At 42.0% G+C, this 27,207-nt stretch overlaps 1 protein-coding gene, 1 non-coding gene and 1 pseudogene across 2 annotated transcripts; 2 read left to right on the forward strand and 1 right to left on the reverse strand.

Moving 5' to 3' along the window:
- The first annotated feature begins 3,772 nt into the window (after positions 1–3,772).
- UGT3A2 (UDP glycosyltransferase family 3 member A2) lies at positions 3,773–26,547 on the forward strand. Its single transcript, XM_053596457.1, has 7 exons — positions 3,773–3,970; positions 6,554–6,655; positions 17,377–17,491; positions 19,805–20,336; positions 22,494–22,725; positions 24,355–24,574; positions 26,271–26,547. The coding sequence occupies exons 1-7, from the start codon at positions 3,856–3,858 to the stop codon at positions 26,545–26,547; spliced, it is 1,593 nt and encodes a 530-aa protein (XP_053452432.1). The 5' UTR covers positions 3,773–3,855.
- On the forward strand, positions 13,874–13,981 carry LOC128591868 (uncharacterized; annotated as a pseudogene).
- LOC128592058 (U6 spliceosomal RNA) lies at positions 19,441–19,547 on the reverse strand. Its single transcript, XR_008381755.1, has one exon. It is a non-coding gene; the product is annotated as a U6 spliceosomal RNA (small nuclear RNA).
- Positions 26,548–27,207: the final 660 nt, after the last annotated feature.

Genomic DNA, 27,207 nt, shown 5'->3' on the forward strand with positions numbered 1-27,207 from the left:
GGACGTGCTGGGGTTCCTGCTGGGGCTCGCTCTGGGCACCGTGTGGCTTTGTGGGAAGCTGCTGGGCGCGGCGTGCAGGTGGCTGGAACCGGCCAGGAAGCTTAAGGAGACGTGAGGCCAATTGCAGCCTTGGGGGAGGGGCGCGTTTGGTGGCCTGAGTCGCCATTGCTTGGGGGCTTCCCACCAGTTCTGGCGACCCAGTTCTCCACATCACATCCATCCACTTGCTAATACGCTACCAATTCCTCCTCACTGGCTCCGTCCCTCCATCCTGTTGGAACTCTTTACTCAGCACTCGTCCTTCTTCATCTGCCAGTCACAAGGGCTGTGCTGTGGCTCCGCCTCTGAGTGACCTGGACGGTTGACCCTCAGATTTCCAGTCCTCAGGCCCACGTTCCTTCTCACACGTCGCTTGGGATCACTGAGCCTGACCATCCCAGCCTCCATGTCCAGATATTCTCAGCCTCTTTCTCTCAGTCCTGCCCCAGCGCTTGTCAGGGAATAGCACCCAAGGAAGACACTGCCAGTCTTCCCTGTGTTTGCTTCTCCCGCACACTCTGCTCAAGCCTCGGAGGCCTGTCCCAGACATCTGGGCCCCCAACAGGTCCCTCTTGGCTGATCAGGAACAGAGACCATGGGTTTCCAGCTCCCCTGAAAAACAAATGCTTTCACAGACCATTTTCTTCCTAAACTCCACTGCCCCACTGGCCATGAGATTTCTCTCCTAATTGCCCAGAATTCTTTCCTCAAGGCTATGAGGAAGCTGGACTGTTTCTGCATTGGCAGGTGACAAGAACAAAGGGAATGGGAAGTGTGTGTGGGGTGATCCTTCCTGTAGTGTCTGGATGACAGGGGAAATGGCCAAGAAATTCTCCAGAATTTTTTTACATTTTGGCCTATATCTATACACCAAAGTGGCAGATAATCTTGGACATAGAGGAATAAAATCATCTGTTTGTTGGTTACTGTCTCTGGGCGTGAGGAAGCAGGTTGCATTGAATTGGTCTCAATGATTTCCAAGTGTGATGGGGACCCCAAGATAGGCAGAGGGATCAGGTGATTTAGGTGATGGAGCCCCCAACCCTTGATCCCTGGGTAGATGAGAAGAGAGACGGAAGCAATTGTGGCTATGGAAGGAATTGTGGCTATGGAACCGAGGACAGAGAGGGTTGCATGTTGTCACAAACAAGTAGTCACTTAGCCTTAAGTGTTATGAGAAAGGTAATCGCCACCCTTTATATGGTTGTGTAGAAATGTGATTTCCAAATGGCTTCTCTTTTCAGTCAGTGTAGCTCTGAAGTCTTCTGTGAAAAATGTATATTGATGAGTAGGAGGTGTGTATCACTGTCACAATGTCCCCACACAGACAGGAGAACAGGGACCTCAGAGTTACCACTAGGGGTATAAGTAACCTAAGCATTTATGTGTAGTGTTCCCTTATTAAGCCTGCTCCACTATTCCTAACTCTCCTCTCTTTCGTTGTCATTAAGGTTTAGAAAATGCTGAGTCAAGTGACAGGGCCTATCACAGGGACTTTCCCTTCTGGAGCTTCCAGAATCTGCATGTAATTAGGTAACATATGTAGTAAAGATCAGCCGGAAGAGAAAAAAACACCGCACATAACCGATAGCTTCCTATAAATAAAAACTACAAATACCAAATTGGAGCAGAGCTATCTACTGAGATCCAGTTGCCACCCTTTCTGTTGATCTAGGGATTCTGGAAAAGTATGTGGAGCAGGGTCACGAGCACTGGGGAAGTTGGTCTGAGTCTTGTGAGACAGACCCCACCCCCCACACACACAAGTCAGACCATGTGAGTTTAGTGGCCTAAAATATCCCAGTCTCCAAAAGAAGTCAAAATTAGAGGAACAGAAACATAGAATGAGAAATGCAAACATGGTAGATTTAAATCCATACACTCCAGTTCAAATAAATGATTGAGAGACTTGATTAAAAACATCAAACTGCTCTGTCAAGAGACACACCTAAAATATGGGGATGCAGGTAGATTCAGTATAAAAGCACAGGAAAAGATAGGTCATATAATTCTAATGGATAATAAAAATCTGAATAGTAATAATATCAAACAAAATACACTTTGGGTGAAAAGTGTTAACCTGACACAAAATTGGGGTTTCATGATAAAAACGAGCAGTGTCACTGGGAAATAATAGTACCTGAAACTGTAATTAGAAGTGTGTGTTCACCTAAGGATGTGGCCTTAAATTGTAGTGAGCCCAAATTGCCATAATAACAACAACAACAAAAATAGAATCCTAATGGGGGCATTGTAAAAAGTTTTTATTCAAAAATTTAAAACATTCATAAAAGTAGAACTTCCTCACATCCAGCACTGAGTGTCAGTGATTCCTATCTCCTGGCCAAGTCTGTTTTCTTTGTATTCACAGCCACTTCTGAGTTTGTTTCTCCCCCACCTCCGCACTAATTATTTTGAAGTAAATTATAGACATCATAAGTGTTCGTTTGTAGATATTTCAGAACATGCCTTAAGAGACAAGGAATTTCTTACATAATCATGGCAACATACAATTCCTCCACAAAGCTACAGTAACTACTAAATATCGTGAAGTTTTGTGTTCAAATATCTCTGACACTTCTATAATATTTTAAAATTCATTTGAATCTTGCTATCTAAAAATGTTGGCTATACTGTTACCTGGCCCTTCCTATCTTTTTCCCTGTTTGATTTTTCTTAGTAGTATTTGCTATTAACATACTTTCTCATTCATTTATCAGTGTATTTAACATCTGTCTGCCCAGCGGAGCCATGCTGGCCATAATAGCTCACTGTCAAAATGAAAAGCTTGGAGTTTGATAACAAACAAATCTTAAACCTTTCCCCATCCCCCACCCCACACACCCCACACACCCCCAACATCTCACCCTATCCGTGATGGCCGTGACTATGTGAGGACTATAAAGGTATAGAAATGTAATGCTTCGAATTCAAATTAAAAATAAAATTGCATTGTAGACTGCAACAGTAAAAGTACAAACAAAATTCAAGGACCCACTTTGCCCTGTAGATATGACCCATTGCCCGTTTAGAGTTGCCCTGAAAGCTTTTCCTAAGAGCAATGTTGGTTTGAGGGAAAAGGTGCCCACTGGGCATAGTGATCCCTGCCCTCCCCTGGCCCAACATCAGAGGAGGTAATAGGACAAAGTCCCCTCTGCCTGTGCTTGGGGAGCTCATGAGAAGATCCCCAGTCCCATTTTATGATGCTCATTCAGAATAATGGTCTCAGCCTTAGAAGTTCAGTCCTCTGCGTAAAAACCTGGACTTCCAGAGCCAGGACACTGCCTGCCTTCCTGAATCTTACCTTCTAAAGATGTCCTCAGAGAGAGAGAGTCTATGAGTGGCAGAGCCATTTCCCTTGGGGATTTCATGCCAGGAAGGTTGAGCTTAGGACACCAGCTAGAGATTTTAAGCAGGTCCTTGGAGAAATGGGGCATGAGGAGGGCAGTTCGAGGTAACAGAGGAGGCAGTTAGAAAGGAGGTACAGTGCTGGAAGTTCAGGACAGCATCTAAAAAGAGAGCAGCCAGGGCAGGTGTGGGTAGAGCTGTCATCAGTGCCCCTACCATTCCTGGTTCACAGGATATCCCAGGCAGGGAGGGCCGTGATTACACAGAGAGAGCAGGGTTAAAGATCAGCTCACCAACCCCTCCTAGTGACTGCTGGCGGTTTGGGAAGCACTTATCCATGGAGCAGCATCCAGAGAGGAGGGGCACACCTGCAAAAGGAGCCGGACAGAAGACAGCAGTCTCTTCCCTCTTCCCCAGCTCACAGAGTTTGTTAGCTGGGCACAGGGTGCACAGCCCAGGCTGGGCTCCATGGCTTCTGCAAGAGATAGCATGGCTGGGCAGCGGGCGCTGCTTCTAGTGGGCTTCTTTTACCCTGCGATCCTGCTCTCAGAGGCTGCCAAGATCCTGACAGTGTCTACAATGGGTGAGTTCTTGGCCGTGACACCCAGACAGGCACGGCATATGCACAGTTATCCTTGCCCCCAGGGCTCAGGCTGAGAGTTCTCCATGTCGTTTTCCAGCCTGGACTTGTGTTCCGGGCTGGAGGAAAGAGAAGCTGACATGGTCGTGGGGCAGAGAAGGGCCTCTACTATGGGGGTGGGGGGATGAGGTCATTTGCAGAAAACACAAACTCTTTCCCTCTCTCTTTCTATGTAGGATGCGATTCCCATTGCCCAGGGCTGGTGCCAGAGGTTTGAGAGTCATCCCAGAGCCAGAGCCGCTGGCTGCCTTCTGCAGCACCCGATGGGGCGTTCAGAGGCTGACCCTAAATTCCAGGGGTGGGGGTGCCCAGTAGCTTTCAGCAAAAACTGTGGCAAGTGTTTTCAGATTCTTCAAGGCCAGGGAAACTCACTCCCGGGACAGCATTGTATCTGAGTCTCCTTCAGGAGTAAAGGTAGGGCAGAGAAGGCATTTCACAACAGGGCAATGGAATGTTTTCATGCAGAGGAAAACCACATGGGGGAGAAGGAGGACCCAGGTCATTCAGATGTTGTGGACCCTCTTTCATTTGTGCTGCTGAAAGTTTTTGGAGGACTCATGGGACAGTGTATTCTGCAGTTTGTCAGCTCATTTTTATTTCCTTGACTTTTGTTTCAAAGGAAATAAAGGATTAGAAAGAAACGTCAGTGGTGTTCAACCTTTTTTCTTTTCTGCTGCACATTGGAAGAATAACAATTGTCTTGGGCCACACAGTAAATACACAAACGCTAATGAAAGCTGATGAGCAAAAGAAAAGGTCTGTGCATAGTTTTCTGATCTGACATCACAGATAAGCAAAATAGTTCTCAAGTAATCTGAATTGGCCTGTGGGCCACAGGTTGGACACCCCTGACTGCATGTGAGTAAATGGGCCGTCGCAGGATAAGCCTCCCCAGGGCTTCATTTCAACCTGTAATGGGCTTTATTAGATCACTTCTAGGTCCCCCAGATAAGGGGATTATAGAAAGAAAAGGAACCAGCATTAGATCATCTATTTCGGTCCCTACTTTGATTTCCTGAGTGAGGGTCAGGGCAGTGGGGTGTGGGGTGCCTTTTGCAGGACTACACCAGGCCTCCCTGATGGCACAGGAGGACTTTAACTCAGGGTCTCTTTCCTCAACCCCATCCTCACCACAGCTTCTGCTCTGAAGTTCTCTTTGGTGGTGGTTTTTAAAATCACTGTTTGAGAAACTGTGCAAGTCCATTTGAAACCAATTTTTTTCTTTCTGATTGTTAGTAGCAATGAAGCTAAAGTTTCCATACTTCTTGAGTGTAAACTATCCCCCTTCCTCAGACTCCAGAGGGAGCTGGTCCAGTTTCTGAGGTGTTATAATCCCACCTTTGCCCCATAATGCCACCTGGCTCTCCTAGACCCACCATGTATGGCTGTTTCTGTAGGGATCTTTTCTTCCTGGCTCCCTGTCCAGACATGGATTAAAATGTGAGCAAAGTAGGCAGGGAGTATGGACTTTATAAGTCCCTTGTTGCTTTAGTATATAAAAGTCTGTGTATGAGAAGCTGGGTCATGACCAGAGCTGTCTATTGCTTATCTAACTAACTCTCCTCTACTTCCAACCCCAGCCCCGATTTGGTATTAGCCATTAACTTCTCTTTTGATCTGCCTTTCCCTGGTGCTGAGACCTTAGATTCAAGGAAAGGCTCTGTGCTGGACCATGGGCTAAGAAGACAGTGGTGTCATGGGAATTGGATCTCTTTTGAAGCATCAAGTTTCTCTTTCTTTAGGGTGGTGGGATTTTCCCTAGAATCAGTGAATCCTTAGTCTCTTGTAAAACTAGGATCCAGTTTCTGAGGTGTTATAATCCCACCTTTGCCCCATAACGCTACCTGGCTCTCCTAGACCCACCATGTATTTCCTAGACCCACCCAACATTTCCAACCCATGTGCTCTCCTCCTATGCCTTAATTACATGTTGAGCACTATTTAGGTCCTAATTGCAGAAGCTTACTTCCAAATATCTTTGAATCTTCAAGATTTTGGCTCCAAGGGGTGGCTTTAAATCCCTCTGTTCCAAAGGTCATGTTTTAGACTCGTCTTTTTACTCTGGTATTTCAATCTCCTATGGCAGCATGCATTTTGAAAAAGAAGGATCTCAGAAATAGCTCTGACTGATGGCCTGTTAGGAGCCCTTCACACTGATAAGCACAACACCATGCCTATGTTTCCACTGATGCAGTTATTTCTTTCATACAGGCTCTCTTTATAAGAGCTCAGTAAAAATGCAGTGCACACCTTTGGATTGGGAAGCTCATCAAGCTGACACGGAGGCTATGACTCACCAGTGGCAATCTCTGACGGAGGATTGTCACAGGTTAAGGGTTTGGGTACCATGATCTGGCTGAAGGGATTGGGAGTTACCCAGAGAGAGGTGGAGAGACCAACGAATGTCATCTTGTACTCACTGTAAACTTCCTCTTCCCTATCCTTTCTCTCCTCGACTCATCACCCTACGTACTTCAGACACTGTGTTCTCAGTGTTACAGACTTGAAGTTGTGCATTGTTCCTAGGTGGAAGCCATTATCTGCTGATGGACCGGGTGTCTCAGATTCTGCAAGATCATGGTCACAATGTCACCATGCTTAACCAAAGAGGAAATTCTTTGATGTCAGGTATTTTTTCTCACTCATGCTTGCATACTACTACTCTAGGCAAGGAGCAAAATGCCTTTTGCAAAGGAAAGCTTAGCAAAATGTTTTTAAAAATATAATTTGATCAAAAGAATGAAAAGGGTGTTTGTATATGTATGCAGGTGAACGACTGGCAAGCTTCTTAAACCCTGTCTACCAGGACTCCACACCCCGCACTCCTATACTTTTCTCTCTAACTTGACTTCTATTCCACCCCAGGCAACCCTCCACACATTATTATACATTATTTTAATAAATGCTACTTTATAAGGTGGCTTACGCATATAAGGGCTGTACAGAAAGTATCCAGCCATGTATGGATTTTTCATCTCAATTTTTCATCATACATGGCTGGATACTTTCCAGAAAGCCCTCATACATAGAATGAAATATTAGGCCATATTTATTTAACACTTCTTTCTTATATATAAGTATGACTTCTCTTTTTATATATGACATTGCTCTTTTCTCTTTTTGTGATATCTGAAATTTCAGGAAGATTTCTCAGGGAGCCCCTTATATCATGCAGCTACAATAAGATTCTGTCATTGGGGTGATCTTGTATTTTTGAAAAATAAATGGCTGCCCATCAGTATGTACATAGTGATGTCAGAAATTCTTAAGTGAGTCCTGGAATCCAAAGAATTTTAGCTAAAATGAAGCTCATAAATCATGTCAACTCTTCTCTGTTGAGAAAACAGAAGCAAGGAGAACTTAAAAATTTGCTCGAGGTCACATGACAGGTAATGACATACTTGTGTGGGTTTAGGACTTGAAACTCTGGATTGCTCAATATTGAAGTGTTGGAAAGGCTTTAATTTTAGAAAATCCAAAAGCAAGCATTTTTGAGGAACAAAACTCTGAGATATTAGAACATTTTGAAGATGATCTCAGGCTTTATTTTTTAGACTTTTAAAACCAATTTTCTTTGGAAAATGTTTTTTTCCATTTAATTTTTATATAGTTTTGATGTGGTAAAATGTACATAACATATAACCTACCATTTTAGCCATTGGCTCTAGACTGAAACCCCCTTGAGATTTACACAACAGATATAACACTTTTTGTTTATCTGTTCATCCATGGATAGACATTTGGGTTGTTTCCATCATTTGGCTTTCTGTGAGCTTTGGTATACAAATATTTTTTTGAATCCCTGCATAAAATCATTTTAATCATCTCTTAGGTTAGAATTCCTATTCTTCACTGACCATTATTTACATCCCTTTGCACCTGCTGATGAGAGAGCTGATTAAACAGTGGGAGTATATTGATTTTTAATATAATTATACCTTACATTTAAGAATTAAAATAAAATTAAATAAAAAATTTAAGTTAGATAAAAATTTTAGATGAAAACAATTGTGGCAGTTCCAATCAACTCTGAGAAATCACTGAAAGCAACAGACTTTCTACCCTTTAACAAATACACACATCCCTAAATCAATAAAAAATTAAAGGAATTCATGGAATTTCTTCTGTGTTATTATAGGTTTCGAGGTCCAGGGTTTCTTTCAATAGTCCCTCATCACAGATGTCACTGAAGCTTTGAAGCAGTGACATTCTTCACTTCATCAATAGAGCTTCAGTAAATGTTTGCAAAGAAGGAAAACATACGATTATGTTATTATTCCTAACAGATGCCCTGTTCAGTGTATGAAGTATTGGAATCATTTATTAACTCCTAGTTTGGGTATGCTCTCCAATACTGTTTATTTATTTACAACTTTCAAAAATAACAGTAAAGGTACTGAAGAAGCAAGAGTGTCTAAAACTCACATGTTTCACTGTTTCAGCCAAGATGGGGAATCACATGTGGGTGATTGGTGGTGCCTCTAAGAATTTGAGGAGCACATAGAGCAAGCCTAGGCTGCCTTGAAGAGACTGTTACTGGAAATGTGGATGCTAAGAAGTCTGCCAGAGATGACTCAGAAGGAAGAAAGGAATTTGATAGAGAAAACTTATATTGTCTTAGAAACTATATAAATCATAAACACCCTTGGGTGAAAATATACATGCTGAAGTCTTCTTTCTGTGCATAGTAAAATGTGAGAGGAAAGAGATAAATTTTTTTTTTTATTGTTAGGTCATAGCTATGTACATTAGTGCAACCAAGGGGTACAATATGCTGGTTTCATATACAATCTGAAATATTCTCATCAAACTGTTCAACGTAGCTTTCATGGCATTTTCTTAGTTATTGTATGTAGACATTTGTATTCTGCCTTTAGGAAATTGAGGAAAGAACTATTTGGCAAAATGAAACTTTATGTTTTGGGAACTTCTTAGCCTACTAGGATTATAAAGGTTCTAAAAGTAGAGCTTTCAATGTCAGAAAACCTGTGTATCCTTTTCTGTTGTAAAGAGAGCCAGTTGTGTGTCTGGACAACCTTTTGCTATTGTCTCTGAAGGATTCAAAGGTGAGAGTATTGAGTCACACAGAGGCTCACTGAAGAGCTTAGTGCAAGAATGGGGAACCTTTTCTTGTTGGAAGGCCTCATTAATTTAGCTGTAATCAAATAAGGCCATATTCAAGAAACTTCAATTAGGTATACTTTTTAAAAATGCCCATTATATAGTAAAAATCCAATACTAATGATTAATAATTAGCAATACTTAATTTTGAAAATGAAAATGATTTGTTAATAGTAAAATTAACAATTTTTTTCATGACTTTGTTGTGTCTATTTTTTGTTGGAAAGCATTTGAATAGCTGGCTGTAGCATGGAGGCCCACAGTTTCAGTTGATCCTCTAGATGGGTATCAGTCATTTGTGACCTCAAGAGCATCTTGATTTGGGTTAGGAAGGAGATTATAGATTCATAGAACTAAGAGGTTGAGAAGCAAGAAAGCATTTTTTAGGAATGTTGCTGAAGGTGTGAATATTCTACTGCATTTTTCTATATTTGAATTGCATCCTTCTTAGCATCAAAGAGTGTCTACCTCCAGGGATGTACCGACAGCTCAATCAATTCTGTCTACTGACAGCTCAATCAATTCCATCTATTTCTTTTGGTGCTTTTTTGATATCAACTAGGTGAGGTGGAAATGCTGAGTGATATCACAGTTCTTAAAGTCAGTGAACCTTTCATTGTATTCTCTAATTAATAGGTTTATAACATCTGTGTTTTCTTCTTCACTTATATCATCCTGCTCATCAGTGATCTTTCCTAACTAGAGAAAATGTTCATCTGACATTTTCTTTTGAAGAAGAAGTGTTTTGAGAAAAGATAGATTTTTAAAATTGCTTGGATTTTTGGACACACATAATGTAGCGGCCTAGTTTTATCTTAGAAAGAATTACCAAAGTCATTTTGATTTGACATGAGAGCACACAGAAATGTTTCATTCCTAAAGAAATCTTCTTTCAATATTCACATTGCTGACTCTGTTCTTCATAAAATTTAACTATTTGTTCTCACAGAGATAAAATTTTGGCCAAGATTTTTTCCTGTGATAGCAACACAGTTCAGAACGATATGGCTAATCCACACTGAATATCTTATGGTTCAACTTTAGCATGATACAAATCCGATGATGCCATGTTGCATTTGAATGAATACAGTTAATCATACTTACAGTGTTGCAAAGTGTCACATAAAGGAGTAGCGTTAGCACAGAGATTTTGCTGATGCAAGGCACAATGAAAAGAAATAAGAGCATCTGGATCTGTTAATGCTTTTTTAATCTGTGCAATAAACCCTTCATGTTTTCCTGTCATGGAAGGTGCACTGTTTGTATGTATACTCACTAAATGTATCAAAGTCAGTACAACTTCATGACATGTATTCTGAAATACACAGGGATAATAGCTATTCCCTATTTATTCACAAGAATGCCAAAGCATGTAATTATTTTTTTAAATTACTCTATATTTTATGCATATTTATACATACTTTATGCATAGACACAGTGTATGTAATACATACAGAAAGCATACTGTTGTATATGCCTAATATAAAATTATCCTCAATGACCCCCAGCTATGTATAATAACATTAGGATAGGTGCTGCCCTATTCTGCTTAAGTCAAAGTGCCAAGAGAGATTCCTGCTAGATGTTGTAAGGACCTTAAATAAAGGCAGTGCCCCAATCCCTGGAGGATAACTATGGCATACTTAGTAATATACCTTTTGGAGTAATAGACTGTAGCATCTGTACCATGTGGAATACTATTCAATCATAAAAAGATGGAGACTTTGTATCTTTTGCATTTATCTGGATGGAGTTAAGGAACTTTTTCTCCTTAGTAAAATATCTCAAGAATAGAAAAACAAGCATCCTGTGTACTTTATACTAATTTGAAACTAGTAGATGGACAACTACAGAATCACATGAGAGAAACAACACAATTAAATTCAAGAAGGGGAGAGGAGAAGAGGGAGGAAAGAGCTCAGCAAGCTTTCACTTAATGGGTACAATGGGCATACAGCACACCTCTTGGGTGAAGGACTCAAATACAACTCAACTTTTCCTAACAAACACACACAATGTAACCTAATTGTATGTATCCTTATGTTAATCAAAAAAAGTTAAATATAGATGGAATAATTTTCAAAAATTATTCTGTTTTTCAAAAAATGTATATTACAAAGCAAGCAATTCTTTGTAGCAAAGAAAATCTTCTGACTTGAATGAAGTATAAGAGCTGCACCAGGCCAGTTGTATCTGTTGATTTATTCAAAGCAATTAAATCATGTTTGTTTCCCTTTTGAAGTATTACATGAAGTTATTCTGTTAAAGTTGAAGGCTAATTCATTCTGCTAATAAGCTATGGTTCTCCCTGAAAGAGGCAGTTGTTTGTGCTTTGAAACATTGTTGGGGCCTAAGCATTCTACAACTTGGGCAATGCATTCTTCCATGATTTCTACAACAGTGAATGGTCCTTTTTTCCTGAGTATCCGAGCTACTTTATAATTTGTGTCAGTAGCATTATTTCCAGGTCTTATTGCTGCTTGAAATAATTGTCTTTGCTTTTACTTTTAATCTTTTAATTTCTGCAATGCTATGTTCTGCACCTCTCTTGCTAATTTAAAATATTTGTGGTTCTTATGCGTGTAATAAGGCTGATGAGTATTGAATTTTTTTAATGTTGATATTGCTGTGTCAAAAAGCAATCAAATCATCTTATCTTTAGAAACAAGATAATGCAATTTCCAGTTCTCATGAAAAAAATGTTTTTTTCTGGATGGTGCATGTTGCTCAGTGGGTAGGATGTTGGCCCCATATACTGAGAGTGGTGAGTTTGAACCCAGCCCTGGCCAGCTAAAACAGCAATAAGAATTGCCACGAAAAAAAAAAAAAAATAGCTGGGCGTTGTGGTGGGTGTCTGTGGTCCCAGCTACTTGGGAGGCTGAGACAAGAGAATCACTTAAACCCAAGAGTTGGAGGTTGCTGTGAGCTGTAACGCCATGGCACTCTACCCAGAGTGACAAAGGAGACTCAGTCTCCAAAGAAAAAAAGTTTTTCGTCTTCAGTGTTTTCTTGGTCTTCTTTAATATAACAGGCTGTCAAGCAGACCCAATTGAAAAATATTGTCAGACAATGAACTATTCACACATTTCACTTCAAACAGAAACACAATGGACTATTGTCAAAAGCTGATAACAGACTGGTGTACTCACTTCCCATAAACTTTCATCAACCATCCTCCTATGGCAGTGGTGCCAGCATAAGTTACAACTAAATCCTGAGTGCCACAGCAGATGTCAGGAGTTATGGCTTCGTAATGTTCTAATTGTGCCAGTCCATCTAAGAGGCTTATCTTGGTCTTTGGTATTTTAAATACATTCATTTAAAAAATAAAAATATAGAAGACAGACAAAAATGTATTAATAAAAATAAAAGAATTTGTTTGACAAAATGTTGATTAAATCAAAAGGCCTAGAAGGAACTAGAAGGCCACATGTAGCATTAGGCTGCAGATTCCCCACCCATGTGTTAGTGTGAATCAGGTTCACTGTGTACTGGTTAGCAATTTGTTTAAGTTTAGTAAGACAGAACACACTTGTACAAGTTATGTGAGGTGGATTTAGTATTCATAGATGGCCAGCAAGGGGCAACAGAAGCCTAGAATTCATTGTCAGCTGATCCTTCAAGGCTCAGAAAGCTGCCTGGGCCAAATGGAGGCTCAGATGTGCATCCTCCACTTGCCTTGTAGACGAAGGCCCATGAGAAGCAGCCCAGCCGGGTTTTATACTCTGGGGAAACATGACACACTGGACTAATGCGCGGAAGGAAAACTTGCTCCTATTGGGGACCAGAATGTGAATCAGTCCCTCTCTATCTCAAGATGCCATATTCTTAGCATAGTTTAGTTATTTTTGAAAACTTTATGTTAGAAAGGTGAGAAAGAAGCAGGGTCAGTCCAAGGCCACCCAGAAATCTGTCCTGCCATTAGGTGTTGGACTCATGGATCCCTTTACCATAGTGGTAGAAGTTAAAAATAGGGATAAAATTATCTAGATGAATTCTGTGTACCCTCTATCTAGTGAAGTGAAATTTTATAACATACACAGGAAATCTGCCACATACATGAGATTTTTTTTTGCCAGCAAAACCAGTGCAAATTTGGATGGAAAAAAACAGAAAGAGAGAATGACCAGAAAGAAACCTGTTGGACTTCCAAAATTCCGTAAGAAGAAGACGGGTGATCCCTCCTCAGCTGCAAACACATGCTACCCTTCATGGAAAAGAAAATAACTCTGAGGGTAAAGCAGTGACCCCATAGGGCAGAGCTTCAAGTGTATAGAGCTGAGCTGTAGAGCAGAGGATTATTCCCAGTCTTTTCCCAGTGGGTGTGAAAATTTCTCTTGACTCATTTTTATTCTTCTGTTTTGTTCTTATTTAAATGATAATTTCTATAACTAGTATCCTGTACCTGTTCCACCTTTGGTTTGGGGAGAAGATAGCTAATTTCCTAGTTTTATAGATCCACAGATGAAGAGCAATTTTGCCCCTGGACACTAACCTATATGTGATTTAAATTATGTGGATGACATGATTTGAGACTTCAGCTGATGAGATTTAGATGAGATTTCTTTTTTTCACTTTGAGTTGATGATTTAATTCTTTGATCTTTTGGGGGATGTTGGGATGAGATGAATGTATTTTAATTCCATGTGGATGTACATGAATGTTTGGGATTAGCAACCCGTCTGTGGTAGGCACATAATTCCCCTTCAAGAATATCCATTTCCTAGCTTTGCGCAGTGGCAGTATCGTAGCCAATGAGGTTTATCCGAGGCGCGATTATTGCTAATTGAAAAAGAATATCCATTTCCTAATCTCTGGACCCTATGAATATGCATTCTTAGGTATTCAAAGAAACATTGCAGATGTGAGTAATATAAGGATTTTTGAGATGGGAAGATTATCCTGGATTATCCAGATATGTACAATGTAATAACAGGAGTTTTTATAAAAGAAGAGTTAGCTGGGAATGTTGTCTCATACCTGTAATCCAGCACTTTGAGAGGCCAAGATGGGAAGATAGCTTGATGCCAGGAGTTCAAGACCAGCTTGAGCAAAAAAGGAAGACCTTGTCCCTACAAAAAAATAGAAAAAATTATCTGGGCATGGTGGTGTGTATCTGGAAGGCAGCTTGAGCCCAAGAATTTAAGGTTGCAGTGAGCTGCAACAATGTCACCGAATTCCAGCCTATGGCAACAGAGGAAGACCCTGTATCAATCAAGTTAAAAAGTTACTGCACAGCTAAGAAGGTAAGAAAGCAATCAACAAAGCAAAACAACAACATTCAAAATGGGAGAAGATATTTGCATGCTACAAATCTGACAAAGAGTTAATGACCAGAATCTACAAAGAACTCATGCAAATCAACAAAGAAGGAGAAAACAAACCCATTAAAGTCTGAACAAGAGACATTAACAGAATCTTTTCACATGAGGACAAATGACCAACAAACTCATGAAAAAATGCCCATCATTTCTAATTATTAGAGAAATGCAAATCAAACCACTTTAAGATAGCACCTAACCCAAATGAGAATGGCCCACACCACAAGGTCCCAAACCAACAGATGCTGGTGTGGGTACAGAGAGAAGGGCACTGTTTGTGGGATGGCAAACTAGTACAACCTTTATGGAAAGAAGTATGGAGAGCCCTCAAAGAACTGTAAGTACACCTCCCCTTTGATCCTGCAACCCCATTAGTAGGTATCTGCCCCAAAGATCATTTTATCATAGAGACGTAGGCACTTGAATGTTTATAGCAGCCTAATCAGTTGCAAAGATGTGGAAACAACTCAAATGCCCTTCAACACATGAATGGATTAATAAACTATGGCATGTGTGTACCGTGGAATACTATTCTGTCATAAAAATATGGAGATTTTGTATCTTTTGTTACAACTTGGATGGATTTGTAGCACTCTCCTAAGTAAAATATCACAAGAATGGAAAAACAAGTATCATATGTACTCAGTACAAACTTGAAACTTGTAATTTTCAGTACAAACTTGAAACTTATAATTAATAACATGTTCACATGAGAGAAAAACTCAATTAAATTCAAGAGTAGGGGACGGGGACAGAGGTCAGTGGGTTTCTTCCCAGTGAGAACAATGTGCAGGTATGTATCACACTCCCTGGGTGAAGGACACAACTGCAAGTTGAACTCTTGCAAATGCAAACAATGTAATCTAATTGTATGTAACCTCATATAACCTGAAATTCTAAAAAAATCGAAAAAATAACAAAAGAAGAGGATAAGAGAATCATAAAAGACGTAATGATGAAAGAAAAAACTAGAGTGAGATGATTGCCCTTTGGAATGGAGCCGTGAGCTAGGGATGCAGACAGCCTTTAGCAGATGAAAAAGACAAGAAACTGGATTTCTCCTTAGAGCCTTCAGCCCTATCCACACATGATTTTATTCTAATGAGACTCATTTTGGGCTTCTGAACTCCAGATAATAAATACATTTGTGTTGTGAAGCCACGAAGTTTGTAACAGTTTGTTACGGCAGCAATAGGGAACTAATGCAGCCATGGTAAGTCATCATGAGGACTCTAGAGGAGGCATGAGAGAAGGTTGGGGAAGCCTCTATGTGGAGTTGTCTCTAGTGGTACCAAGAGAAGAGTCGATTTTATTACAATCTGTGTGGATTTTAGAGCCTTTTATTATAGGAGTCCATATTCCAAATGGGCTGATTTTCAAATAATAGGCACGAATAGACTTAAGCAAAATTTATAAATGAGAAATATGTTATCTTTAGAATGTGAAGAGGCCTAAAAGATGTTGGGCTTGCAACACTGTGGAGGACGGCAGGCTCAATGGTTGTTTCTAAGATAGTGCCAGGGATGGAGAGGCCTCTAACTGATCAAATTCTTGGGACTTAACTGAGATTCTAAGTCTTATTCTTTGTGTGGGGCAATGGCTTTTCCTCTTTTGAGCCTTCTGTGAATGGTTTTGTGTCTTGAATAAGTGTGTTAAATGAATCTCCATAGAGAAGGACGTTCTCAGTGTAAGGTCATGTCTGTACTCCTGGAGAGAGCTCCATGCCATGATCTTGCTGGCACAGGCAGGGCCATAGGGTTGTTGAAGTATGCCATGGGCGGCCAGTTGCAGGTGTGTTGTACTCCCTCCTAGGTGAAGACAAACCATGGAAAGCCTGATGAAATAGGCACAAGAGAGAACAAAATAGCCAAAGCAATGACTGATAAGTATTTGCTAGTTGCTCCGTGTATAACTTCCATGATATTGGGCATGGGGGCCTTAAAATGTGACCGTGTCTTAATCTCTTAATCTGCCTCCAACTCCTGTATAACATTTAGTTTGGATGTCATCTCCTGAAAGCACACATGAATTAAGAAGACATGAAAGGTTTATTACTCACAGAATGGGGCTTTTTCAGAAAAGTAGGACAAGCCTCCAAGTAAGTCTGAAAAATGGCTTTAGAGCAGGGAAGGATGACTGGCTTAAGTATTTATTATGAGAAGGAGTTGGGATGGGCTGAGTGTCCCTGCTGCTGGCCTGACTTGCGTGGTTTGACACTCCTACCACAGCTAAGAGAGAGAGTGTGTAGATTTTCTTACTAGTTTGCCCAGACAAAGCCCAGAGTGGGGAAGGGAATAGGGCTTGAAGCCTGTCAAGAGTCAAAGATCCAAAATGAAGTCAGACTTTTATTACACCAGATAATGGGGAAGGGGCCAAGCTGGTAATTATGTGTGTAGGGGACTACTATTTTAATTAAGCCTATTAGTACTTTTGTACTGAATTAAAAATTATTTGAGTGTATCATTTTAATAATAAATATATATATATATTTTTCTAAAACAGAAAGAACAGAGGCTCTGGGATCAACAGACCTCTACTGTATTGAATTACAAATATAAACTCTGCTATTTTCTATGTGTGCAACTTTGACAGATCATCTTTCACTAAATTTGCCTGTGTTATCTTACCAGTAGTAACAGAGGCAAATAGCTATATCTTTAAATGGAACCTGCTGTCACTTTAAACTGAAAAAAAAAAAAAAATCATCAATCATTGTAGGGATCTCAATAAATGTTAACAATGTATAAGACTGAATGAATAAGAAAGCAGCAAAAGATAAAAACACCTGAGAGCAAACATTCGAATGAATATAAAATCATTGGAATAAACAAATTTTGATATTGTTTTGCTAATGTTACCATGTTGTGGGCATAGTTACTTTTTTTTAACCCATTGCTCTTCTCTTAGATTTTAAAGAGGAGGAAAAATCATACCAAGTTATCAGTTGGCTTCCACCTGAAGATCATCAAAGAGAATTTAATAAGAGTTTCAATTTCTTTATAGAAGAAGCTTTCAATGGCAGGTAGTTTTTTTATTCTTTGATACACAGACTCATCATTTTAATAATACAAATGAATGGATGGATGCATGGAAATTTGGAATGAGGGTAAGATAAAGGGACAGATGGATAGACCGATGGATGTGTAGATGGATGTATGGAAAGGTGGCTAGATGACTGATAGGTGGGTGGATTTGGTACAGTCACTGGAATTCTTTCTGCCTCTGTACTTTCCTTCTTATGCTATGAGCATGAATGTATTTCTGTACAAAGTGAAAGATTCTCTTTCTGGGAAGCACCTGTGGCTCAAAGGGATAGGGCGCCAGTCCCACATGCTGGAGGTGGTAGGTTCAAACCCAGCCTCGGCCAAAAACCACACACACACACAAAAAAAAAAAAAAAAAAAAGAAAGAAAGATTGTCTTTCTGGGACATCTTTCCAACACCTCACCTACAAACTTTGTCTGTAATTTCCCCAACTTGGAGAAAGGATATGTCCCTCAGCTTCTCAGTGTTGATGAGAAAATTGGAGCCACTTTTTCCCTCTTATTTTCCTCCCTTCTCTTCAAACATACTTAAAAGTAAAGGGAAGACTTATGAATATTGCTTTTGCAGAAATTGAAAGTTTGGCCATCAGACCCTTTTGATTTATAAAGCAACCAGCCTGGTACAAAATAAGATATGAAACTGACTAGTTTTGCTTCATCTAGAATGAAAAGGAACAAATAATGTTTTAATCTTGGGAAAATAAAAGAGGAAGGGGGAAATCCATGCCTACCTTGGTTAATTATAGTGGCTCGACCTCTCTTCTTTCTTTGCACATTCTACAAGATGATTCTCAAATCTAAACTTTTCCACAAAGCCTTCTTCCTCACTCAGTTTGGGAAACCACATATCCTCCTCTATAGATCTGATCTAACCCACCCATTTGACACAACCTATATCATTTTACATAGTGAGTTATACATTTTAAGGGTATGTCTTGTCTCTTCTCCCCCAGTTTAATATTTCTTAGGACTGGTGTAAGAAATAATAAATTCTTAACATTTGAAAATTTACTAGCTTATTTTTAAATATAATCAACAAAATCTATTCCAAAGATGGTTTCACTTTACTGAAATTATCCCAAATATTTGGCAATCATTCCTCGGTTATACAAATGCTTAAAAATATACAACAGAGGATGATTTTAGCCAATGACTTTCACTGTTTGACTTGAAGCTGGTCTTAAAGGGTAGGCAAATATCTGCTTATATGTAATAAATTCAGAGCTTCAGGGAATTCTGAAACTGAAAGGTAGTGGTGCAGTGATGTACAGGTTACAGGTGTACCAAGGCCTTGGTTTTCTCTGTCTTTTAAGCAGCCAGCAGGCCCCTGATATCTAGAGCCCTAACATCTATGACTGGCTTGGGCATCCTCATCTATTTCCTTAGCATGCTGTAAAACAGGATCATATTCTTTGCATGGAATGATGGAAAAGCACTGCAGGAAGAAAGGTTCCTGGAGTAACAGCATAGACAAGTCTTAATTGTCACAAAGGTTTTTGTGTTTTCTTCTCTGAATACTCTAATGTGCATTGAGGTGGGAAGACTAATAATGTGTTTCAAAACAAGGTTGTTTTTAGTTTTGGCTTTTTCTGCTAACTTGTAGATATAGAAAGTTAAAATTCTCATTTTTAGCTAAGATTTTTGGCGCTAATACGTGTATGATCAGTGTTACCTGGGTAAGGCAATGTCTCATACACAAACACACAATCATTTAAAAAACCCATATGTCATCAAAATTGATAAACTCTATCATCAAGTTTCCTACAGGTTTAGATGAGTAAGCAAGATCATCACATAAACAGTCAGTTTATAATAAGGAGGGTTAAACAGAGCACTGTGAAATTTATCAAGGAGACCCAGAACGCTGACATCTACTGTTGTCAGAGACGATATCCAGAGCAGAAAGGATTTGAACTTTTTTTTTTTTTTAAATATGGAACGCTTCACGAATTTGCGTGTCATCCTTGCGCAGGGGCCATGCTAATCTTCTCTGTATTGTTCCAATTTTAGTATATGTGCTGCCGAAGCAAGCACTTGAATTGGTTTTGATGATGGGATGGGATTTGGATCTGGGTGAGGCAGAGGGGAGACGGTTATACTCGAGGGAGCAGAAACATTTGAACCAGAATGGCCATGGACGAGGGTATTGGGGGGAACCTGGTTGAATATGTGGGCTCTGCTAGATATGTTTTTGCTTGCCTGGAGTGTTTCCTCTGTATCTCAGAATTCTTTTATACAATGTGAATTTAATACTTTCTATGAATATTCATCATGCATTTTCTTTCTTACAGAGGGATATTTGAAAACTTATTGAAGGTGAAGGAACAACTGGGGTTTCAGTGCAGTCATTTGCTAAGCAGAAGGGATATCATGGATTCCTTAAAGAATGAGAACTTCGAACTGGTGATAATTGAAAGTTTTGACTACTGTCCTTTCCTGATCACTGAGAAGCTTAGGAAGCCATTTGTGTCCATTCTCACCACGTCATTTGCTGTTTTGGACTTCGGGCTACCAAGCCCCTTGTCCTATGTTCCTGTGTACGGTTCCTTGTTAACTGACCACATGGACTTCTGGGGACGAGTGAAGAACTTTGTGACTTTCTTCACTTTCTCTAGGCGACAATGGCAAGTTCAGTCTATGTTTGACAGCACCATCAAAGAGCACTTCCCAGAAGGCTCAAGGCCGGTTTTGTCTCATCTTCTACTGAAAGCAGAGCTGTGGTTCGTTAACTCTGACTTTGCCTTTGATTTTGCCAGGCCCCTACTTCCCAACACTGTCTATGTTGGAGGTTTAATGGCCAAACCTACTAAACCAGTACCACAAGTAAGTAAACCCTTAGCTCTCAATTTAGAATTCAGGCTGGGGCTTTTAGCACGTGGTTGGTGGCTGCCCCCTGCCAGGGGGGTGCTGAGACAGGGCCAGGGCTGGGCAGGGAGGCACTAGGGCCTGCTGTGTAAGGACGTTCTCCCCCCAGGGCTGTGGAAGTGCTGTGTGTGGCCTTGCAGGGGCCTGGGATTGAGGGCTCCACCCATGGCTCCTCCCCTGCCTCAGTGTATTCCTGGCCTCCGTGCAATAAGCACTTTATGAAAGCTACTATTTTCATTTGCATTTTATGTAACCATGTGCAGAGTAAATATGCTGTTGACGCTCAGTACATTAATATTTCAGGAGATGAGTTACTGACTGACAACACTATGAGGGTTGTGTTATCACAATGCTTACTCGTCAGCGCGTGGGAGCACATGGGGCTGAGGGACAGCTAGAACAGCACGTGTCAGCCCAGTATCTCCTGCCAGAGAGTGAGGCGCTTATCTCCACCTAGACCTCCTGACCTGATTTGTCTGGGGTGGACACAAGACACTGTTATTTGTGAACATTGTGTTGGTGATTATTATGCAGCTTAGACTCAGAGCCATTGCTTTAGAAGGTTCTAGAAAGGAGGAGAGCTAAAGCTAGTTAGTTGCTCGTTGCCTATAACAGCTGGGTTGTCACTATGCAGAAGTTATCATGTATAACATCCTACCCCCGTAGGTGTTATCCTCTCCATTTTTATAAAGGAGACAAGGAATCAGGTGATGTAAGTGATCTTTCCAGCACCATGCAATTGAGAGGCCCTGAGGACCTGGACTTGCCCTGGGACTTAAAGGCATCAAAGTGGCTTCTCTCCTGCACCACCTCACATTGAGTAAGCAGGAAGACCTGGGGAGTGATCAGGGGAGAGATCATCTTTGTGTTGGTGGCAGGAGTTAAGGAGAGGAGCTGGGAGGGATGTCTCCTCCCCACCAGGCAGGGATAGCAGAGCCTAGTGAGGAGGTGGAAGTCAGATGGCCCTGAGTCTGGGACCCCTGGGCAGCTGTGGCCTGACCGGACTATTGCTCAAGTGAAGCCCTGGGAATTTAGCAGAGGCTTTTGCTGTCGGGAGGGTGGGGCAGGCCTGGGCCACAGAGCAAAGGGAAGGAATTTTGAGGATGATAAAGGCAGGAGAGGGCTGGAATCTTTGTGAGACAACACTTGCTTTTTCTAAAGAAAAATTTTCTTCTCTGCATTTTCCAATTTTTATATAGTGGGTTAAGGTTGATTTTGTAGTTAGAGAAAGGGTGACAAGACTGTTTTAAAGTGCTCTTTTACAATGGTCAATCAGACAGTGGTGTGCTGGGCAGAATCCACTAGAGGCTGGACTCCTACTAGAGTGGGAGCTTGGGGAGCTGCAGATGTGCAGAGAGAATCAGGGTTGAAGAAACATTTGGAAGCAAGAATTGACAAAATATGTTAAAGCCACAGTGCGGACAGTAGAGACCACCTTCCTTAAGAACTGCCAGGGGCCTGGGAGACACACCCTGCTCAGGTTTGTCTTCGCATCTGGGCATTGCTGCTTTGTACAAGCCTTCCCATGTGGTTATCATTTGCAGTCAGAGGGGTGAAGCACTGAGGTGGAGGATGAAATATGTGGCAAGGTCAGTGGCTAGAACATGGGATGCACAAGCGCTGATTGATTTGTGGGGTAAGGAGGAGCCTTACTCCTTACTCTGCTGGCAACAGTGATTTTCTCCCACCTTCTATTCCAGCCTCCAGAAACCCACTCCCCATGCTGGGCTCTGACCCTACACTGCTGCTCTTCCAGACACCATCACCTCTGGTTTGGCTTTGAGAAATTCCCAAGTGCCCAATTCTGTACAATGTCCCCAACACCCCTGGAAATATAGTGGGAGGAGGAACAGAATAGCCCTGAAGCTGGGGTCAGGGTTCGAAAGAAGAGAGATGTTCTCACCCATGCAATGGACATGGGTGGATGGTGCAGGGGGTGCTGAGCTATCCCAGAGGCCATGATGGTTGTTTCAGGACTGTGAGGTTAAGGCACTGGTGAGAGACACTGATGAGAGTTTATGTCAGTGAATAAGGAACAGTGTGAGTTTCATTTTGCGGTAGCTGAGGCTTTCATAAGGAGTTCTGTTGTGTTTTTGCTTTGTTATCCCTCTTTAGTACTTGGAGAACTTCATTGCCAAGTTTGGGGACTCTGGTTTTGTGCTTGTGACTATGGGCTCCATGGTGAACATCGATAGCTTCAAGGAAGTCCTCAAGGAGATGAACAGTGCCTTTGCCCACCTCCCCCAAGGGGTGATATGGAGGTGTAAGCATTCCCATTGGCCCAAAGATGTCAACATGGCTGCAAATGTGAAACTCATGGAGTGGCTTCCTCAGAGTGACCTCCTGGGTAAGGGCTGTCCAGGCCTGCTCCTCTCTTTCCATTGTCCTGTCTCTGGGGTCATCAGGACCCTGACCTGTAGCTGGGCATTCATCCCAGCCTGAGAAGGAGCTGCCTATAGGTTCAGGTAAGGCTGCAGCAGGCAGGAAGGCGTCATCAGCCAGAAGTGTGGTGAATCAGAGTGTGCTTCTAATGGCAGAAGCTAAGACAGCCACCTTGCCTTCTTCTCTACTCCCGGCCTGATGTTTGCAGGCAGAGGTGATGTTCCTGTCAAGTCCCCTTAACCACAGTGCATTTAGTCTTGGACTAGGTCACCAAAAAGGCAAGACAACCTATAAACTCTGAGACTACACATGGGGGGAAGGGGATACTGCCACTCTTTTTAATGGCTTGTGAGCAGCAATTCAACCACATGTGACCAAACACACACCCACACATAGACGCATCCTCTGGATCTAAGCAGCTTCAAGCTTCACAACACTGATGCCAATGATTAGTTTAGGATGTGCCAACATACCCTAGTGCCAACCTTAGCAACCTCAATTGTCTGGTCCAGAGAGTTCCTTCTCTCCCTGTAAGTTACCTGTGCTCTCAGTGCTGCTTGTCAGAGACACCTCTCCGCTCAGCACTGAGCAGAGCAGAGGCCCATCACCAAGATATGTCTCAAGATCACCTGAACATTTAAGAAACAGATTCCTTGTCCATCTTCTGCAAATGTATTTCTTTAATTCTTTTTTTTTTGAGACAGAGCCTCAAGCTATCACCCTGGGTAGAGTGCCATGGTGTCACAGCTCACAGCAACCTCCAACTCCTGGGCTTAAGCGATCCTCTTGCCTCAGCCTCCCGAGTAGCTGGGACTATAGGTGCCCACCACAGTGCCCAGCTATTTTTTGGTTGCAGTTGTCATTGTTTGGCAGGCCCAGGCCGGATTTGAACCCATCAGCTCTGGTGTATGTGGCTGGCACTTTAGCCGCTTGAGCTACAGGCGCCACCCGTATTTCTTTAATTCTGAAGAGGAGCCGATGATTCTCATTTCCAAGAGGAGGCAAGGAGAATTTGATCCACATTGCAGGTTTAGATGTACTCTTTATGATAATGATCATTTTAGTTAGCTCCAAACACTGCTGGATGGAAGGACATTACATGGACAAATTGCGGTGTTGAGTCCAGTCTCTGCTTTCAACGGGCTTCTGACATAATTTAGTCTACCATTTTATGAGTGATGAGTTGTAATGTCAATGAATGAATCAGGAGTTAAAGCAAAGGACATTGTTAGTGGATAACAAAGAGCTCAAGACAGACAGACTGGGTAGGTAGAGACAGAGGGCAAAAGAAGCGTGGAGAGAGAAAGACATGAGAGAAGAGAGGGAGAGGGATATTCAGCTTGCACTCCCCTCTTCTCAATAGAATTCCCTGGGTCCCCAGACTTACCTGGCTTTTGCGAATCCTTTATACAAGGGCAAGACTTGGAATCCTGCATCTGAGAACTGCTTCCCTGGATGTGCCCCAAGATATGTCATTCTAAAAATGGTCCCAATACACCCTGGATCCCCATGACATTTTCTTCCACTCTCTCTGCTCTGCCTGGTGTTCTGAAACTTTTCAATCTGAATTTCACTCTTTTCTTCTTTGCAACAGCTCACCCCCGCATCCGTCTGTTTGTCACCCATGGCGGGCAGAACAGCATCATGGAGGCCATCCAGCATGGTGTGCCCTTGGTGGGCATCCCTGTCTTTGGAGACCAGCCTGAAAATATGGTTCGAGTAGAAGCCAAAAAGATTGGTGTCTCTATTAAGTTAAAGGAGCTCAAGGCAGAGACATTGGCTCTGAAGATGAAACAAATCATAGAAGACAAGAGGTATGCCGCTCCCTGGGGTTTGCTCCCTTAGGCTGGGTGAAAACATAAGCACTAATGACATTGTTAGGGTCTGTTTTCAATGAAAACTGTATTTTCCAGGACATGAGATAGCATGTGTGTGATGCCAACAATGCCAACTGCTGACCTGTGTCCTCTGCCAGCAACATTAGAGCAATTTTAGTTAGATGCTGAGAATAATTTTCTATATCTTTGGTTTAGAGAACGTAAACCACACAAACAGGGGCTCTTTGAGAGCTCTCATATTTGGGGTTCTCCCAGGGGAATTCCCACTGAGGCAGGATGTTGTCCTTCTGTTCTCCAAATGCTCCAGTCTTTCTCCCCTTTGGTGTTTTTTGGGGGGGCTAACACTCCTTTCCTGGTCTTCACAGAGGCCTCCTTCATGACCTCCCATCTCATCTCCAACTCTGGTGTTGGGAGAGTTCATCTCAGACTGTCCTAGGTGGGCTCTTCTTCCTCCTAGCCCAACTATATCTTTTCTTTCTTAACACTTCTTAGGGTCTGTAGCTACCCCATTTGCTTATGTTTTATTATCTGTCCCCCTACACCAGAGAGAGGAGAATATTGATCTTCCCGACTACACCAGTGTGTGTCTCTTGTTTTCCACTGTGTTCCCAGTGCCTGGCACAGAGCCTGCCATAAAGTGAGTGGCTACTGGGTTTTGGTCAAGTGAGCATAGAAAATGATCAGTGACGTCCTGGAAATTAACTACTTATCCAGAACAATGAATGACCTCATGTGAAGAGACAAATATACGTTCTCTTTCTTATAACTAAGGAGGACTAAATAACTAATTGAAATTCAAGGACATAATCCTCAAAGCTTACCTTAGGAGCAACTCAAGCACTTTCAGTTGAATGACTGAAAAAAAACCCCACATGTCTCATGGTTCTTAATCCTAGAACAGATAGTAAGTTGCAGGTGTCAGTATCTCTAGAATAATTGTATATATTTGCAATTTCGTGTGTTGTGGATGTTCATTTACTGAAGAAGAGGTTCATAGTGTTCACCGGATTTTTGAAAGTCTCAGACCCAAAAGGCCATGATTCATCTACTGTCCTCCAGGAAGGAGCCATTCTTTGCTGTGATTGTCTCCAGACATTGTGCACCATCTTGTCTGGCTTCATAATTTGTGGGACCTGGCGTAAAATGAAAGTGTAGGATTTCTTGTTATAAAGATCTTTAAGATAGTGACAGCAAAGAATTCAATCAAACACTAGATAGTACTAGGCTTGTGGTTCAAAGACAGCAGCTTAGGAAGTTAGCCATGGGTAACATGATCCTTTAATGGTGCTGGAAAGTGCAGGCCTTGTCCTGACCCGGCACAGAGTGACATATTTTCCCCAGTCTAGAAACTGGCATAAAGGTAGGTGCTGTATGTCCACAGGTACTTATAATAATTATATCATGTAATTTTCTGTAAGCTTCCCTGGAGTAGGGACTAGTCTTTGCCAACTGAGTCACTTTTACATAGTTTGGCACTTTTAGCAATAAGCATGGATTTTGGCAAGTGGGTACACTGTTGAAGTTTTCAAGGGGGCCCAGCTAGACTATTGCAGAGGCAGACCAACAAATTGTCCTTGACACGCAGTCTTCAGAGCATCAAATAGGAAAGGATCACAGAGTCTCAGTCTGGGGACATCACATGGGTAACGTGCCCCTCTGTCTCCGTCAACAGGTACAAGTCCGCAGCGGTGGCAGCCAGCGTCATCAGGGGCTCCCACCCCCTGAGCCCCGCCCAGCGGCTGGTGGGCTGGGTCGACCACATCCTGCAGACAGGGGGCGCTGCGCACCTCAAGCCGCGCGCCTTCCAGCAGCCCTGGCATGAGCGGCACCTGCTGGACGTGCTGGGGTTCCTGCTGGGGCTCGCTCTGGGCACCGTGTGGCTTTGTGGGAAGCTGCTGGTCGTGGCGTGCAGGTGGCTGCGTGGGGCCAGGAAGCTGAAGGAAACGTGAGGCCAAGGTCAACGCAGAGGGCTACGTGTTGTCACAGACCAGTGGACACTTAGCATTAAGTGGCATAAGAAAGGTGAAAACCACTCTTTTTAGTGTTGTGTAGAAATGTCACCTCTACATGGATGATCTTTTTAGTCAGTATGGTTCTGAAGTCCTCAGTGTGAAAGGTTTTGCACTACTGAGTAGGAGGTATATGTCCACATTGAAATGTCCCCATGTGCACAGGAGAATGGGGACTTCACAGTTACTAATGGGAGCTAGAATTCACCTGAGCATTCACGCATACTGCTCCTTTATTAAGCCTACCCCACCATTCGCTAACTCTCCTCCCCTTTGGCTTTGAGGTTTAGAAACTACTAAGGTAGGCATCAGGATGGGAGACATGGAGCATGTCACAGAGATTTTCCCCTTCTGCAGCCCCACAATCTGCATGTAATTAGGTAACATATGCACTATAAAGATTAATGAGAGGAGAAAAGAACAATAAATACAGATTATAACAGAGCTGTCTCCCGAACTCCTCTTACCAGCCTGTGTGTTGAACCAGTGGGTCTGGAGAAATAGTATGTGGGAAGCAGGTTCACACATGAACCTGGCTAAGTGCACTGGCTAAGTGCACACAAGTCAGGTGCCGTAGTCAGCAAGAGACTTTAGATGCTT

Source organism: Nycticebus coucang, chromosome 1 (genome assembly GCF_027406575.1).
Source record: "Nycticebus coucang isolate mNycCou1 chromosome 1, mNycCou1.pri, whole genome shotgun sequence".
Lineage (NCBI taxonomy): Eukaryota > Metazoa > Chordata > Mammalia > Primates > Lorisidae > Nycticebus > Nycticebus coucang.

Excerpts from the sequence above, each read along its gene's own strand:
- UGT3A2 (XM_053596457.1), top strand. The coding sequence starts at position 3,856 with ATGGCTTCTGCAAGAGATAGCATGGCTGGGCAGCGGGCGCTGCTTCTA. Across the intron at positions 3,971-6,553 it reads CCTGACAGTGTCTACAATGG|GTGGAAGCCATTATCTGCTG; the intron begins GTGAGTTCTTGG and ends CATTGTTCCTAG. Across the intron at positions 24,575-26,270 it reads CAAATCATAGAAGACAAGAG|GTACAAGTCCGCAGCGGTGG; the intron begins GTATGCCGCTCC and ends CTCCGTCAACAG.